Source organism: Odocoileus virginianus, chromosome 4 (assembly GCF_023699985.2).
Source record: "Odocoileus virginianus isolate 20LAN1187 ecotype Illinois chromosome 4, Ovbor_1.2, whole genome shotgun sequence".
NCBI classification, from domain to species: Eukaryota; Metazoa; Chordata; class Mammalia; order Artiodactyla; family Cervidae; genus Odocoileus; species Odocoileus virginianus.
Genome location: NC_069677.1, coordinates 64,788,315 through 64,806,265, shown reverse-complemented (window position 1 = coordinate 64,806,265; position 17,951 = coordinate 64,788,315). Strand labels below are relative to the sequence as shown.

The following is a 17,951-nucleotide window of genomic DNA, read 5'->3' as shown; positions in this document are numbered from 1 at the left end:
TTGAGGGGAGGAGAAGGGGGAGACAGAGGATGAGATGGTTGGATGGCATCTCAATCGACATTATTTTGAGCAACCTCCAAGAGACAGTGAAGGACAGGGAAGCCTGGCATGCTGCAGTCCATGGGGTCTCGAAAAGTTGGACACAACTGAGCAACTGAATAACAACAAAAAGACGAATAAGGTCCGAAGATCTAATGTATAACATGGCAACTATAGTTAACACTATTTTAATATAATTGAGATTGGCTGAGAGAGTAGAACTTAAATGTTTTCACACACAATATATATATATACATAAGTAAGAGTGACAAATGTATTAATTAACTAAATGGGAGGAATCTTTTCACAATGTGTACATATACCAAATAATCAAGATGTACATTTTAAGTATCTTAGAATTTTGTCAATTTTAACTCACTAAAGCTGAAAAAAAGAAGTTTTCCCCAAACTTAACTCTCATAAGTATGTAAATAAGTAATCAAAATATAAAAAAATTAAGCCACATGTCTTCTTTTGAACCACCATAGAAACATTATATAAAATAAGCACATAGAAAATTTTAGTTTATTATAGAATGACATGCATGTTAAGCTTTTAGAAAGTGTAATATGTAATTAGATTCTTCTAGAAAGCTTATTAACCCACTCCAGTGTTCTTGCCTGGAGAATCCCAGGGACAGGGGAGCCTGGTGGGCTGCCATCTATGGGGTCGCACAGAGTCAGACCCGATCAAAGTGACTTAGCAGCAGCAGAGAGCTTATTAAAAATGTAGATTCCTAGCCCCATCCACAAATAACCTCTCGTTACTCTAAGTGCAGGGATTAATTTGCACTTTTAATAAGCATCTTAGGTGACTTTCATGTAGGTGGTCTGCAGACAGTACATTAAGGAAACATGTGTGAGATTTTTTCAGAAATAGAAAAGATGCCCCTTAAACAGAATCTGGATTACCAGCATCATAAATGACCCTAATATCTCACTATTTCTTCTTCACTCCAAAAACCCCATATGAACATTCTAGAAAATGAAGAATATAAATGTAGCAGTTCATAGATCCCAGCCCTCAAAAAGAACTCTGTATTCTTCACATAGCTTCATATTGTTTTATCAAACAGTTATTAAAAACCACATTTGGCCAGGAACTGTACTAGATGTTCTCATTTAATGTTCCCAAGAATCCTGTGACATTTCCATTGTAGTGATTAGGAAAAGAGTGCTTTTGGCTTCAAGTAAGAGATACTCAACTTAAGGTGAGTTAAACCAAAAGGAAAGGTACAGAAAAATAGCAGAGATCCAGAAGTAGGGTAGACATCAGGATTGGCTGAGCCAGTAATTGAAGAATGTCTTTCAGGTCTTTTTTTTTTCTATTTCAGAAGGTTTTTTGCAAGTTGCTTTATTTACAATGCCAACTTTAAAAGTCACTGAACTAAAATTAAGTGGACAATAAACTAGGCAGAAATTGCTTTACAAAAAGGGAAAGCCCCAAATGCCACTTTCTATAGGGAACCCACAGTTCAATTTTATTCAGAGCAAAGAAAAGAAACTTTCAATCATACTAGAAGAAACTGGGCCGTAAGTTTGGGAACTGTACTGAAACTACACATGCAATGAGGACAACATTCTGCTAATACAATTGACTTGCTGCTGCATTTGTTGACTGTTTTTCTAATATTAACAATTACAAACAAAGCAGTGCAACTAGTATTTGGAATAATCCTCACAGTGTTACAGTATTAGACACGAAATTTCACTTCTCCTCACACCACTGGTTCTCTTTGCATACTTGGGCTTTCTCTTCTTCAGTAAAATCATTTTTGATATTGAATGTCTTTCGAATCTCCTCAGGAGTTTCCCCCTTGATCATAGTAGCAACAGTCTTGCAGGTAACATCAAGCAAACCTTTGATGTCTAAGTAGTTTGTGGCCAATGTAAGCTCAAAGAGTGTCCCTTGGTCAACTTTCAGAAATTCTTGATCCCAAACAGGTATATCATCTGTTCGTTTTTCTTTGTTCTCATCATCCTCGGGAGGAGGAGGATCATCCTTGTGGTGGGTGCACCACTGAATGACCTTTTTCAATATTGCTGCATTAACATTTGGCAAGGGGACTGAATCATCATCTCCTTCATCATCCATTCCTAAATCTTCCAACATAGTCTTGATGGTCACAGACTGTTTTGCAATTTCAACATCAACTTCAAATATCTCTCCATGAGAACTCTGCAGCTTAATTGAAGGCATGGTGTTAGGTCTCAAAGAGAAGGCCGGAGGCTGAAGTGAGCAGGGAGGCGTCGTCCAACAGCAAAACCTAAAGGCGGAGAACAAGGCCAATATGGCGCCCTTTCAGGCCTTTATCACCTCTGCTTTGCCATCCAAAGGGTCAGCTTCCTTCTAAAGCTTTGGATAGTTGCTGGTTGCGACAAACATTTCATCCTCTTATTTACATTCAGGAAGGGGTGCTGCTAGCTTTCCATAGCTCTTCTTGAATATAAAAATTAGGCCCAGATATAGCAATCAGATGGGATTCCTCTCTTTGACTCTTTTAGACTATTTTTTCCAACCTTTTTCATTCTTGTCTGCCTAATGAGTCTTTTAAACATTTTCTTCCTAAATTTCCACCCCCACCAAAATTTTAATGCCATAGATATTAGTGTATCTGTTATTTACAGTATGCTCTACACATAAAAAGAATAAGTTTATCACCTCACCCACAGAATAAACGGTCTACACTAATTCAGGGTCACCCTTGGAGCTGTGGTAGGGTTAGTTTTCCTTAAAGCACACATCCATGTGTGGGAAGTATGCATTCAGAGTAAAAATGTGGGTTCTGTCAGGCTGGAGAAAGTAGTGAGGAATGAGTGGACTCTGGTGCAAGCAACAGGTGCCACTATTCATGCTGAGAGACAGAACAAATAATTTGTTCAAGTACTGGTAAATGGTAAAATCAATCCAGCCCATGATTTCTGACTTCAATAGCAAAGTTCTATCCATTAGAATTTCGTTGTCCATTTTTAGTTGCTTTGGAGGTAACATCAAAAATGAAGAATCTTGGGCATTAGAGTTGGACAGTTGTATGTTCAAATACTGGTTATGTATGGACTGGTTGTAGAATAGGTCTTTTGAGCTCTCTGACCTTCATGTTCTTCATCTTTAAAAGAGAGATTCTAATTTATTACCAGACTGTTAGGATTAAACAAAAACATGTAAAGCAACAATAATAATGCCTTTGTAAATATTAGTTCCTTTTCATTATTATTTTAATTTTTCTTTCTGAAAAATATTAAGTGAAGCCTTAGGAATCCATGGTCTAAGATAAATACTACTAGAATTTGCAAAACTGTTCATTTAAATTTCATCTATTCCCTTTCGAAAGTTGTTTGTTTTTTATAGAATGGATACTGTAGTTAGCATATTTCAGAAACTGTCATATCCCCAAACCTTATTACAGGTATGGTGACCATTCTCTATGCTGTAAGCTCTGCAAGGATAAAAGGAAAAGCATATTTTAAATGGTTTGTGATGTTTGTTCATTGCAGAATAGCTGAATGTTAAGTATAATGAAAATTTTTGAACTGCTTTTACTTATATGGCTATGACCTTCCAGTCTAACATGCACCAAAGATGTTTATGAATGTTCATCTTTATTTTCTAGGACAAATCCATTAGCACTAGCTTACCTGTTTTAGATTTAATAGATGCCATTGCACCAAATGCAGTTCGTCAAGAAATGATTAAGAGAGAAGACCTTTCTGATGAGGACAAGCTGAACAATGCGAAGTAAGCCTTATGGTTTATATTAGAACATAGTGGCTGTTTCATTTTTAGTCCTTACATGTGAAGTATTATGTCCTAAAAATTGATGTTTTTAAATACAACTTATATGGGGAATATGATTTAAAGACTCAGAAATTTAACTTTCTTGTAAAGTTAATTGTGTCAAAATATTTCATTCTTTTGTTAACATATATTAAGTGAAAACAAATACCAAGATATTTTTCTTGTCTTTTCAAGATACGCCATTTCTGTTGCTCGAAAGATTGGTGCCCGGATATATGCCTTACCTGATGACCTTGTGGAAGTGAAACCAAAGATGGTTATGACAGTGTTTGCATGCTTAATGGGAAAAGGACTGAACAAAATAAAATAATAAAGCATTTAATATGATTTTCTGCCACATTAAACACATTGAATGTCTCACAGTTTACAGAATTCCGAAATGTAGTGGGTATAAAACCAGAGATTATTTGTATGCTCAAAATAGTTGTAGAAATCATTAATGATTTTAATAGCCTGTTCATACTAGTTAGGATTTGTTGGTCTTTTTGGATAACACAATTAAATTTACCAGTTGATACTGATAATAGAATATGTTTATTTTCAAGATGATACTTTATGATTATTTTCATTTCCTTAAAGTCTCCTTAAAACAAGACTAATTCATTCTTTTTCATGGTTCAAAAATGATCAATACAAGAATTTTTCTGCAGGTCCTGATGTGAAATATGTTTTGATTTTGTGTGTGTGTTGATTTTGATCATAAATGTATTCAGAGTCAAAATCCAGTTTAATCCTTTTATTTTTTCCCTCCAACTATGTAAAGTGGTCCAAAACTTAAACTTTTCTGTAAATTTCTATACTGTCTAAAATTTTTAAGTGACAAGTATTGTTAACACTAAACTTTTTTTATATAAGGACTAACTCATGAATAAACTTCAAAGTTCATTCTCTTATATAAGTATTAATAGCAGGAGCTTTTTACTTAACACTTAATTTTAACTACATGATACTTTATATATACTGCATGACATGCAGATACATATATATATAGAGAGAGATAAGATGTTATTAGAGAAATATGTGTGTGTACGTATATATATTTTGCACCTGAATTACCCAGGTTTTCTTAAATAGTATGTATACAGACAGCCCTCCATATCCGATGCATGCATATCAGATGGTCCCACACCCATAGATTCCCATGACGGCAGATCAAAGATATTTGAAAAAACAAGAATTCCAGGAAGTTAGGAAAAGCAAAACTTAAATTTGCCAAGTGCCAGCAATAATTTCCATCTCATTTACATTGTATTTACAACTATTTACACAGTATTTACATTGTATATTAGGTATAAGTAATCTAGAGATGATTTAAAGTACATGGGAGAATATGTGTAGGTTATATACAAATACTGTTTCATATTAAGGATCTGAGCACCTGTGGATTTTTGTATCCTTGTGGCGGGTGGCGAGGCAGGGGTTGGTTCCTGGAACCAATCCTCTGTATACTGAAGGAGGACTGTATTGGTCAGTTAGCCAACCATGAAATAATTATTGTGCCCCCACTAGCTGTGAAACACTTTTCAGTTTGTAGCTATCGAGTACATGAAGATTTCTTTTAGAAATATTCATTTTGGATATGCATGTACTTACTTTTCAACTGACTTCTTTCAAATATTTATAGCCAAACACTGTGGCTACAGCTCTCAAGACATGTTGATGCTGTATTGTTAGCTTCATGTTACACATGCTAATTTTTGATATTCTAGCCGTAAATAATTTAGAATATGCCCATTAAATATCTTTAAAAGAAAATAACACAAAGCTAACATTCAGCATATTTTCACATTTTCCCAGTTTCCTTCAAATTGGCAATGTTTGATTAATACTTATGTCACTTGGGAGTAGCGATGCTTCAGATGTATTTTTGTCTGAATTTTTGGCAACAACCGATTCTGCTCCTAACAACTGAATCCAGAAGTCTAGTTCCTTCATCTTCCACCGTTTTCGCCAGTGAGCAGTACTTCTGTACTAGAAAAAATGCTGTCATTCTATCTCACTGTGAATGAGTAGTCTAAATCCCCCATCTACCATGTATTAAAACATACATGTTGGTAAGACGTTGGTAAGAGTGAGACTACTCATATGTTTAGAATAGAAATTTTTTTGAATGAAATCATCAACAGGTGGGACTTTGAAATATATTCTCCTATAAAAGAAAAAAGATTTCCTTTCCTAATTTTATCGTTTGATGATTATTGTCTTATATGAAGATGTGTTCTTGCTCTTTTGTGAGATTATTTAAATCATTTTTCCCCTTTTGATTTTTTTTCACCATATTTGCTAAGTTCTCTAATTTACATGAAATTTGGCACTTTAGAGTGTTCTTTTCCTCACAAAAAATTTAATAAAATTCCGTGTATGTACAAATGTGTCAGTATTTATTTCATTTAAAGAAAAATACATAACTTTGAAAATTAATCTCACAGACTTACTTTCCAGAAAAGATTTTGTCATAAATGGGTGTTGAATTTTGCCAAAAGCTTTTTCTGCATCTACTGAGATGATCATATGGTTTTTATCTTTCAGTTTGTTGATACGGTGCATCACATTGATTGATTTGCATATACTGAAGAATCCTTGCATCCCTGGGATATATCCCACTTGATCTTGGGGTATGATCCCTTTAAATTAAAAAAAAAAATCCCTATGCTTGAGTAAAACAAACAAAATTTATTATTTTGGGAGGAGCAAAGGTGGTTCTATGATTCTTTAGTAGGAAGAATTTTTGGAAAGATCAACTGCATGATTACTACAAATTTAGTTTGTGATGAAATAATGAGTTAATTAACTCATTAAAATAAATTCATCTATTATGATCCAGGTATAATGCTAGACACTTGAGATTCAACTGAGAAAAATACAGACAAAAGTTTCCTGGCCTCATGAATCTTATTTCCTAGTGGAGAAAGATGGTAAACAATAAGAGCTGCAGATGGTGATAAATGCAATAAGAGAAATAAAACAGGGTAATGTGATATGGACTTCGGAACTGGGGTAAAGATGATTTTAGTTTGGTAGGTCAGGAAAGGTGCCTCTAGGATTGTGATATTCAGGCTGAGATATGAATGAGGAGAAGTCAGATGATAACTATTCAATAGAAGGAACAAGTGCAAGGCTCCGAGGCAGGAAGAGTCTTGCAGGCATTTTAGGAAAAGAAATATGTAAATGTGGCCTAAGAATAGTGAGGGAGAAGAAGAGAGTTTGGAGATGAAGATAGGGCCTGTTACTAGATCTGAACCTGGATTTTCTCTCCAACTGGAGTTGTAATGGCTCTTCTCTTTGGTACCTGAGGTTCCGAGTTAGTTTAAGTAATGTGCTGCTTCTGAATCTTGCATGCCATTGTTCATTATAATTCTATCACTGATTTCATATCAAAGATGAAAAATATAGAGGATCCTAAAATACCCCAATTTATGCCAGATAAAAATGAACACGAGAAACAAGGGAATCTTTTGCATCTGGGATGATTCAAAACAAGACATCTGAAAATACAGGTGCAACACTAGCTTACTTTGAAGGAGGAAAAACCCTCTAATTGTTTAGAATGTTTCCTAAGACAGCTCCTAAAGTACACTGGAATTCCCCTGAATCTAAGAAGTCAGTCCACCCCCTGAGGGAATCCTATGGATAAGAAATCACCTAAAGCCAGAAGCTTGAAAAAACTACTGATTATAGTTCTGAGCCACCTGAATTTTTACCATTAAACACTCTGGAACTTTTGGATGGGTCAGGGTTACAGTTGTCCGGCTACTGAGAAAAAATATTTTACTGAACTACAAAGAGCACACACACATGTAACAAATATGTACCACTGTGTTCACTGGCCAGATTTATTATGAGAAATTTTGACAGTCCACCAGATACACAAACTTAGAACTGTGTTAAACATTAGAGAAGGGCAGATTTATGATCTACTAGGGATAAGAGAGGAAAAGCTAACATGATTCAGTAGATAACTATTTTGAAGTAAACAGATGAAAATGTTTGGAAAGGTGGCCAGTCTAGGCTACTAAAGATCTCAGAGATGATGGAAACAGGACTTTGCATACCGAGGAAGATATATTTAGGAAATTTGGGAGTTAGTGTTGGCAGGACAGGGATGGAGCAAGTCAACCTGAAAAGAACGAAGTATTTCTCTCGAATATAAGATACTCAAGTAAATTTATATATTGCCTTAAAAACCCAAGCACTAAGGGCACAATTTAGATTTTTGCACAGTTGGCTGTGGAAAGCAATGAAAACGATTCGGGATACAATTTTCAGCCCCCCTCCCCCAGTTCTTAAAGGTGAAAAAATATGCTTTAAATCAAGTTTAATTAAAAAAAAATATTCAAGAAAGCAGCACTTCCTGCATTCAGTTAGCTTTTGCTTACATAACACTCATCCTCTAAAATCTGAGTTATAATAGTAAATGTGAAGATGAACAAGAAACCACTGGAAGGACTGTGACGTAGATAGATTCTAATGATGTGCTTATCCAACGGTTACAGGCAAATAAATGTATGACACCAGAAATATTACGCAAATTTTATATCACAAACTAGTTTTAAAAAAAGTACAGTTTTAGAAACGAGGGTAGCTAGCCCAGTATACTTGCACACAAACAGGTGTAGTGACGTGGCAAGGGTCCTGTCCTTTTTGCTTTAGCCAGAGGACAAAGGAATATGCAATATATTCGACAATTCCACTAGGGGTTTCGACTCAGCGTTAAGTCGTCAGAGGCTCAACAAACCACCCCGCCACATGTTTCCATGTATGCATCCAGAGACCGCGAGGGAAATTACCTCAAACTTGCAGCCCGGGTGTCGAGAGGGTGCACCCAACCGTTCTCCTTTTCCTGGGCTGCAAGGATGCTTTCCAGCGGGCAGCGCAAGGGGTAGAGGGCGGGGTGTTCGCAGACCCCGCCTTCGTCGCAGGCCCCACCCACCGCCGAGCCCACTCCGTCGTCGTCGCTAGCGCTGAGCGGAAGATGACGTGAGGAGAGCCGCGAACATCTCCCTTTGCCCTGCTCGACCGGTGATTCCCAGGGCCCTGGTGCCCGGCGCGTGTAGAATCTCCTCTTGGAGCTCCTCTCCCACCGATTTTCGTCGTCCTCTCTGGCCGGGCCGCCCTCCGCGCGGCCCTTGCGGCTCCTGGCACGGCCCCGCGCTCGGCTGCCGCCCTGGCACGCGCCACCCTGTCGTCCCCGGACGGGCGCGGACCCGCTCGGCCTGGGCGCCGGCGGCTGGGGAGGGGGCGCTGGCCCCGGGGCCGCGCATGCGCTGCCACCAGTCTGGGGCTGTCAGTGGAAGGCGAGTGCTGGCTCCGTGGGGAGGCGACGCCCTTCGGGGCCAACGGGCCTCGAGCAGAAGCGGCCGTGGGAACGACTCATCCCTTTTCCAGCCGGGGGGCGGGGCTGGGATCGGGGTCGGGGCTGGCGGGGGCCCCGCCCCCGTCCCCTGGCCTGCCCCCTTCATGGGCCGCGATGATGGCGGCCCTGTACCCGAGCACGGACCTCTCGGGCGCCTCCTCCTCCTCCCTGCCTTCTTCCCCATCCTCCTCTTCGTCGCCAAACGAGGTGATGGCGCTGAAGGATGTGCGGGAGGTGAAGGAGGAGAACACCCTGAATGAGAAGCTTTTCTTGCTGGCGTGCGACAAGGGTGAGAGCGAGGCCCCTTTCTCCGCTTTTGGATGCCCCTGCCCTCCACACTCCTCATCCTGTTCCCGGCCTCAACTTGGGGCATTCCCTCTTGCTCTCCCGCCAAGCGTCTGTTCCCCCCGCGCCCGCTGCATCACTGGGGCTGCCGGGCACCGCCTCTGCCTCGTGTGTGCGGAGCTGAAGGGCGGGAGCAGCCGTGGGTGCCGCCCTCGGAGCCTCGCGCCCCTCTGCCCTCGGTCTCCTTTCGTGGGGTCCGGATTTCAGGTAGCGTCGTGGGAGCCCAGACGCTGCTAGGGTTTCAGCCTCACCTCCGCTACTGCCCACCTGAGTCTCCTGATCTCCCCTTTGGGGTTTCAGTTCTTTCTGGAAGGCCAGAGGTTTTGTCTAGTTTGGGACTTTTCGGTCCTAAAATCCCATGCTTGGGGTTTCTCTTGCTTATGGGCTTTCAGTTTTTTGTTTTCTTTTCTTTCTTTTTTTTTTAAAAACATTACTTGTATTATTTAACTCCAGCCACCTAGTGTTCTGTGATTGTTGGGGGGGATTAGGCATATTAGTATCCTAGGTGGACATAAAGACAGGATTTTACCGAAAATTCTAAGTTCCAAAGTTTCTCCACATTTACGGAAACAGCTTTGTTCATGCGTTTTTAGTGGAGAGAAAGGTTTATTGCTCCTCATTCTTTTTCGGGAAATACAGGTAGTACAAAATAATTAGGTATTGTGAAAGAATCGAACAGGATTTCGCGACTAAACAACGACAAACAAAATAATTACAGAGCAAAAATGTGGAATATATTTAATGTTTTTTTTTTAATCTGGAAATGGATCACTTTTATGGCCATAATAAAGTCTCTTCACTTAAGCATTCATCTATTGATGAATATAATAAAAAGAATGGGAAATTGATTGCCCGAAGACTGCTTTTATTTCCTACATGTAAAAAAGCATTCTAACTTCTCTAAATTTATTCAGGTTGGCTTCCAGCGGCCATGCTTACTTAGGAAAAATGTTTAGGATCATGCAAACTTCCAAAACATAAACCCAAAGGGCAGCTTACACTGTGAAAAGATTACAGAGGGTTTTTTTTGTTTCTTTGTTTTTTTAATAAATGACAGCCTCCTTAACTGCTGTTAAGGAGTTAAGGAGTTAACTGCTTTTGAGATAGGATTTTATTTACACAACTTTTAGAAAACACATTTAAGTATAAGCGAAGTCTACCTGTGTCCATTGTGAGTAACTTTTATGGTCTTATGTAATAGTTTTAAATTATATGATGCAAGCATATGTGGAAGTCCACCATGGACACAGTTTGGAGTAGTCTTGAAAATGTAAAGAAACGTATAACCTCATAAATATCACCTGTCTGTGGATTATGTAAAATTTTTAGTATTTCTGGAGTGGATAGTCTGAATTCTCTTCCTTTGAAATTTCTCTGGGGGGGGGGGGGGGGGACTCAGAGTGAGGGGTGGAGAACAGATTGTGTTATACTAGAATTACTAAGTGGCTGCTGCTGCTTTCTACCCAGCTTACTGAGCAATGGTTATTTTAAAGCAAACAGAGATTGTGTCAAGAGAGGCAATTTAATATTCTTGTCAAACTGAGGACAGAGGAATGTCATAATGGAACATAGCTTGAGTAAATACTTGTATGGTTTGTATATTTAGGATTATTGCATGACATATCTCAAAGGAGTTTTAATGTTTGATAGCTTTGTAGCCTATCAAGTCGTGCCAGTTGAAATAGCCTTGGTATTCTTGGTTAATTTCCTTTTTATAACATCAGTAAGATCCTTGGAGAGATTTGGCTTTTGGAGGTAGGGTGAAAAGTAAATATGCTTTTTCTCTCCCATTATAAATTAAAAAAATTTTTAACAAGTGAGATGAAATAGGTATTTTTTGTTTCAGGTATGTTGAAATGAATTCTTGGGTTAGATTTTGAAAAATGGCTTATTTCTTACATGTACTTATGATATACATTTATGCTAAAAAATAAATTTTAGTGATAGCAGGGGTTTTTTTTTTTGTTTATATTCACTAATATTGTTAAACCTTTTTCAGTGTTACCCAAACCAAATCTAAAAGTGAAAAATTTCCTAAAGTGGCTATAGTTTCCACTGTTACTTTGGAGCTTTCATCAAACCAAATGGCAAACATTTACTGAGACAGCTTTCTAGGTGGAGTTATATGCTTTTCATAGATGATTTCATTTAATACTCACAACCCCATGAGCCAGATAAGTTGTTATCCCCCATTTTACAAATGAGGAAAATGAGGCTTAGGAAAACTTTATAATTACTTTGCCCAAGGTTGCATTAGTTAGGAAGTAGTATAACTAGGATCTATTTTGAGTCTATACTCTTTAAACTACTGAGTTTTTTTGATCTAGTTGTAGTTGAATGAATGAAAATCATTTGTGTTAGAAAAGACACATCCATATTTGGAACTTACTGGTTGGAAATTACACTTGCTCTCTATGTCTCTTATTAACTGATGTTTCCATGGATTATACTTGTCCAGTAAAAGTAAAAAAGGATGAGAGCAAATTTGCTCTAGATTATCTGTGTTTCTCATCCTTTTTCATTTGGCAGTTTTTCTCTATATGTGTAAAATGTTCATAATATATTCCACTTGAGAATTCCTAAAGCAGAAATTGTGAAGATGCGGTGGTATGTGTTTGTTAGTAGATGGGTGGCTCTTTGAAAGTTGTGTACAGTTTAAGGAGTAAAGGAAAAAAATAGGAAATAAAAATGATTTTATAGTTTGATTTTATAGTGTGTATAGCTGGCTTTTATGTAAATTAGTTCTATAGATCTAGGAAGTGCTGATCCAGGTAGTGGCCACTTAGTAGTGACTGTTGGTGATCTTGAAAGTATGTCAGAATCATCTTAAAGGTAACATTGGTTCTTTCTAAAAAATTTAGAAGAAAAAGTAAATTGAAGATTTCTGTGCCAGTTTTGTAAAGTTAAGTCTGCTCCAACCACCTAGTAAAATTCTGAGTACGCATGTTCTTTTTAGACATAGAATGCTGCAATTCAGAGGTAAAAGTTAATTGAAATAAGAGCAGCTATACATGTGTTATATGAAGTATTAAGCAGTGATTCTTACCACCCATTGTCTTTTTCCTTTTTCATTGAAAGTTAAGTGTGGTAATGAGCCACTTTTATTTGTGGGAGACAGTGGTCTACTTCAGGCCTTTGGGCTGGAGAAAAGATTAATGCCTTTATTTAGGAAGCACCTAAGCTATGTATGCTCTTTGAAAGTAACTTGAGTAGATGGTAGCTTTAGTATAAATCCTTTAATTTGCTGATGATTGGTCATCAGTTCTTGTGCAGAAAAAGAAAATGATGAAAGGACTCAGTCTGGATTCAGTCCCTGTCAGCTTTTCATGGAGAGCATTTTCTGGAAATTCGATTTGCAATTAATGTCAGGAGGCCCTTGAATTTCAGCATTCAGGAGTCAGGGGAGGAATGGAAAGAATCGAATTTCACCCTTACTCTTGGGCTTAACCTTAATAGTCTAGAGTCTTGTGTCACCTTTGTGGTATGATTTGTTGCATTGTATGGAGCATGCTTTGATGCCTGGGTTCCACTTAAATTTTGCTTGCCTTTGTTTCAGTGTGCTTTTAAAATGGGTAACATTTCCAGGAGAGGTGATGTCAAGCTGCTGTTTTAATAGCACTTTTACTTAATGTATTTAGTGGGACTTTTAAAGAAGCTGTTTGAAAAGAGACTTTGAAGTGTTTGGGGTTGGAGAGGACGGCAGTGGGAAGAAAAAGTGTGGAGTACTGGTAAAACTGCCGAGAAGTTTTATGTTGACAAGGGACACCTAATGCAATGAGGTATGTGGTGTGACGGGATAAGACTTTGCAGTGAGGAGAGGTAAAGAGGGTACTATAGACACAATTCTACAAACATTTCACAAATTATCATTAGTGTAAGTATTTTGGACAAGAGAGTTTTTCAAATCACCAGTTATTTTAACAAAAAAGACTCTTAAATCACCAAGATCTTGTGGATAGTATGTAACAGACTAATCATTGAGCAGCTAGCTGCTTCTTAGTTCTGTACTGCTGGTATTTCTTTGTAGTGATTCCACAAGTGTTTCTTTATTTCATTTTTAATTTGCTGCTCTTTTCTACAGTTCATCATCTGAATGTATAACATTTATCAAGCTAATTTTGCTAAGGCACTGTAAAGGTGCTTTATCAAGAAATAACTGGCTACATCCCTATCTTTTTAGTAGTTTCCTGTGTAATGAAGATGCTCTCTTGTGAGGAGCAGTAAGGAAAAAAAGTATGTTTGGAAAAAAAAAAAAAAAAGTATGTTTGGGCCTAATAAATCTGTCTGAAGGGAAGAAACAAATGCTCAATTTAACTACATGGCCTATTTGTGATTTGGAAGATGGGATATTCTTAGTATACAGTCAGTCTTTTATCTGGGAAGTTAAACAAATGTAATCCAAGCCAAACCCCTTTACCTAGGATATTATAAACTTTGGGGAGGATATTAAAAGATTAGGTTTTATTGCATGGATATTGTTGCAACCTAGAAATAATTCCTCTTCTTCCCTGCTTCCAGTATTGTAAATATCTTCCTTATAACTGACTTCACCAGATATATTGATACTAAGAAGTTTAAATTCTAGGATTAGTAATTTAATATGCATTGAGTTCAAAATCATTAAGAGGTGATTAAGTAGTGACTTTTAAAGACATAAACAAATTATCAGGACTAATATGTGGTGTTATGCAATACCATGTCCTATAGTTGTGAAATTCAGTGGAATTTCTTTGGATGCCCAAACTTTATGACCTCTAAAATGGTGATCAGCACCGTTATTAATAGCTTCTGTTAAAGAAAAACAAACTCATGTTTGTTTTTTGGTCATATTTGCTTCATTACTAATCCTTTTATATTTTTGTAGCTTCATTTATATTGATCATTAGTGTACTTTTTCAGTTCTATAAATATGTATAATTTAAATGTGTGAGATTAAATTTAAGCAACATCATTTAAGTAAATCATTTATGAAACTGTAATACTGCATACCTGATATTAACTAAAGTTTTATAGTACTTGTAACATCACTGTGAATTGCATCTCAAATCATATTCCAGACTGTAATTACAAAGTAAACATTGCTTCTAATAGATTCAAGAATATATTAGCAGTTTTAATTTATAAACTAATTTACTCTAAAAAATTAACCATTACCTTCTGCACTATTAATATTTTCCTGAAGCATTTCAGCTTTGCTCTTTTGTCAGGTGATATTCATTATCATTACTTGTCTTCATTAACAGATATAAATGACTAAGAAATTACAGTAATAATTGTCTTTTTACAAAAATGTTCAGAGTACTATGGACAGTTCAGTATACCATGCTTCTGAGTTTGAAGATTTCATTCATAGCAATGTGAGTGGAAATACATTAGGGGTCTATGATAAATATTGGCTTTTGCAAGTTTGGTAAAGCTACATTTTTAAATCATTTTTATTCTAAAAGTCTTACATGTAGTTTTTTTTTTTTTTTTTTAAGAATTTGGTTCAAACTAATTTGAAGTTTGCTGTGGAGTTAACATTTTAATCAGTATTGTTACTACTTACATTTCTAGAGCCAACAATTGGATTTGATCATGGCACTGTATTTTTTATCTCATTATTCTTTTTCCTCTTAATAAATAAAATTGCTTTAAGCATCGTTAGTAATAGTTCAATTAGAATGTTGAATGTGCCATAGTCAAAAAGTTATAGAAACTTGGTTTGAAAACCAGATTTTTTGACAGATGTATCATCTCATACTTCATAACTAACTGAAAATTTGGTTACCATAAAATTAAACTGACCAACATGAGTGCTCCCATTTCAGTGATGTTGAAATTTACCATCATATGCCAGGAAATGAAATGAGATGCCACCAGTTATTCATTAATACCATAAAGTTTCTCCACTTTCTCAAGTTGAAAGTGAAAGTGAAGTCACTCAGTCGTGTCCGACTCTTTGTGACCCCGTGGACTGTATGTAGCCTACTAGGCTCCTCTGTCCATAGGATTTTCCAGGCAAGAGTACTGGAGTGGATTGCCATTTCCTCCTCCATGAGATCTTCCCAACCTAGGGATCAAACCCAGGTCTCCTGCATTGTAGGCAGACGCTTTACCATCTGAGCCACCAGGGAAGTCCTCAAGTTGGCCAGGGTGAATATATCAAGTTGGTCAGAGAAAATTTGTTGCTAAGGATCTGTGGAATTACCCTGGTATTTTTATATACGATTTCATTTTTTAAAATTGTTGGTTAGGACTTCCTGCATTGATTTCATGACTGCAAATTGGTTGCAAACTGCAGTTTGGAAAACTCTGGTATAGAAAGATCATAGTGGGTGAGAGGGAGAGTGACTCCTAGGTAAATTCAGAATGGTAGCAAGCCCTAGGTCCCATAGGGCTTAGTAAGCAACAGTCAAGATTATAGAATTTACTAAAGTGTGATTAAAAGTCTTGAGAATTAAAACCTGATTTTCATATGATCACTCTGGCTGCTGGGTGGAGAGTGGATTAAAGGGCTGATGCCAGAGTAGAGGTGGGCCCACAGGCTAAATCCACCCGCCACCTGTCGCTGTAAAGCCTGTGAGCAAAGAATGGTTTTTACATACATTTCAAATGGTCAGGAATAAATCAAAAGAATAATAATATTTCATAATGTGAAGGTTATATGGAATTTAAACTTGAGTGTCCATAAATGAAGTTTTACTAGAACACATTGAAGCTCATTGTGTACATGTGGTCTATGGCCACTTTTGTGCAACAAGAGCGGAGTTGAATACTTACAATGAGGATAGTATGGCCCACAAAGCCTAAATATTTATTGTATGGCCCTTTAGAGAAAAAGTTTGTTGACCCCTGTGGTAGAGTTTAGGCAGCCATGTCAGTCCAGGAGAGAGATGATGGTGTCTTGGACTGAGGGTAGTAGTGTATGTACATGGATACAAGTAGATAAGTATGGGAGACATTTTGGAGAAGGGACTGAGAAGTTTTGCTGTTGAGTTTGTTTACTGGTGGAATTGATTGAAAGTTTCTTTTTCCTTCACTGAATAAAGACAACCATCTAGCCAAAAAAGTAAATGGATCATGTTGCATTTCCTTCTGTATGTGGTATTCGAAAAGATGTATGTAACTTTCAAAAGCAACTTCAGTGTAAAATGAAAAACATTGCTATGTTTGCCTGACCCATAAGACTTGTAATCCTTCTCTATAACTAGCTTCTTGCTATGTATTTTAAATTTACTGACCTCTTCTTACATATACACTCCTTATAAATATTAAGACTGTTCTGGGCTTTCAAATTACAGTACATTGTTTTAAATGGCTTGAAAATTTAAACTTAGGTAGAATGCTTAGGAACCACTCTAGGTCTCCTATTGGTTCTGTGACTATAGTTTGTGGTTGTTCTTTTGCATGAGTGTGTCAGCTGTGGCAGGGTGGAAATTTTAATAAAGTTTTTATTATAAATTTTATTTATATTTTCCTTGTATAGCCCTGACTGTAATGGAAATAGTCTTTGAAACCATAAATCCGTAGAATCTGAATTTGCAGTACAAATTACTTTTTAAACAGTAATTCAAACTTTTAAATGTGTTTTAAGCAGTTGTTTTTGACCATTTATTATACATGAAATTTATAAAATCATGTAAGAATTATATTTATATAGTTATTTATACCTTTCTGTCTCTAACAGTATGGCTGACTAAATAATCTGAAGACCCTTCTGTTTCAAATCACCTAGAAATTTTAGATAAAATATAGCAAACATCCATTTCAATGAACAACTGAGCTTTCAAGAGAGTAAGGAAAACAAATTCAAACATAAAGAAAAACAGAGGAGTGTGTCAGCTGACATTTGACTGCTCTATGGGTGGGAGCAAAAGTTAATGGTCTGGGCATTGTTGGGATTAGAATTTTAATGCCCGTGTGGAAATAAGGTACAGAGCTTTGAGTTTGTACAAAGTGGAGAGTTGGAACAGCATTCACGCATGAAACCAGGATCCTTAAAGGACTGTATACTTCCAGCAAAGGGGTAGATGAGGAAAAGGACCCATCCATCAACAGAGGGAGACTACAAAGAAGCTTTTAAATAAGATTTCCCTAAGAATTTGTAACTATGTTCCTGCCTCTTGTTGGCTTGGAATTTAAATTAATATTAACTTCTTGTTCTGGGAAAACCTAAACTGAGAAATTAATATAAAAAAAGATTCATAGTGTAGCAAAACCTCTGAGTTATCTGGAAGAAGCAACACATACATCCTTGGTGGGGCAAGCTTTCAAACTAGGCTACCTAGTTTCCCAAAGTTAAACTGCATGAAGTTGAGTTTGCAATACCCAACTGAAAATTTCATTATCACAAGTGATGCAATGAATAGGGTTAAATCCATAAGGCCCTCAGATAATTATTGTGTTTTGTTATTTAGACACTAAGTCATGTGACTCT

The 17,951-nt window shown here is 37.1% G+C and overlaps 2 protein-coding genes and 1 pseudogene across 9 annotated transcripts in view; 2 read left to right on the top strand and 1 right to left on the bottom strand.

The window, feature by feature from the left end:
- Positions 1 to 6,204, top strand: part of PLS1 (plastin 1) — a 127,289-nt gene extending 121,085 nt beyond the window's left edge. For all 3 annotated transcript variants that reach the window (XM_070466636.1, XM_070466638.1, XM_070466637.1), the window contains 2 exons: positions 3,650 to 3,774; positions 4,009 to 6,204. In XM_070466636.1, the coding sequence (XP_070322737.1) occupies positions 3,650 to 3,774; positions 4,009 to 4,144 (261 nt within the window). In that variant the 3' untranslated portion in view covers positions 4,145 to 6,204. The remainder of the gene's footprint in view (positions 1 to 3,649; positions 3,775 to 4,008) is intronic.
- LOC139034791 (S-phase kinase-associated protein 1 pseudogene) lies at positions 1,493 to 8,712 on the bottom strand (annotated as a pseudogene).
- A 148-nt stretch (positions 8,713 to 8,860) lies between these two features.
- Positions 8,861 to 17,951, top strand: part of TRPC1 (transient receptor potential cation channel subfamily C member 1) — a 59,748-nt gene continuing 50,657 nt past the window's right edge. For 3 of the 6 annotated variants that reach the window (XM_020887146.2, XM_020887144.2, XM_020887143.2), the window contains exon 1: positions 8,861 to 9,476. In XM_020887146.2, the coding sequence (XP_020742805.1) occupies positions 9,302 to 9,476 (175 nt within the window). In that variant the 5' untranslated portion in view covers positions 8,861 to 9,301. The remainder of the gene's footprint in view (positions 9,477 to 17,951) is intronic. The other 3 variants (XM_020887148.2, XM_020887147.2, XM_020887145.2) reach the window with 2 other exon arrangements.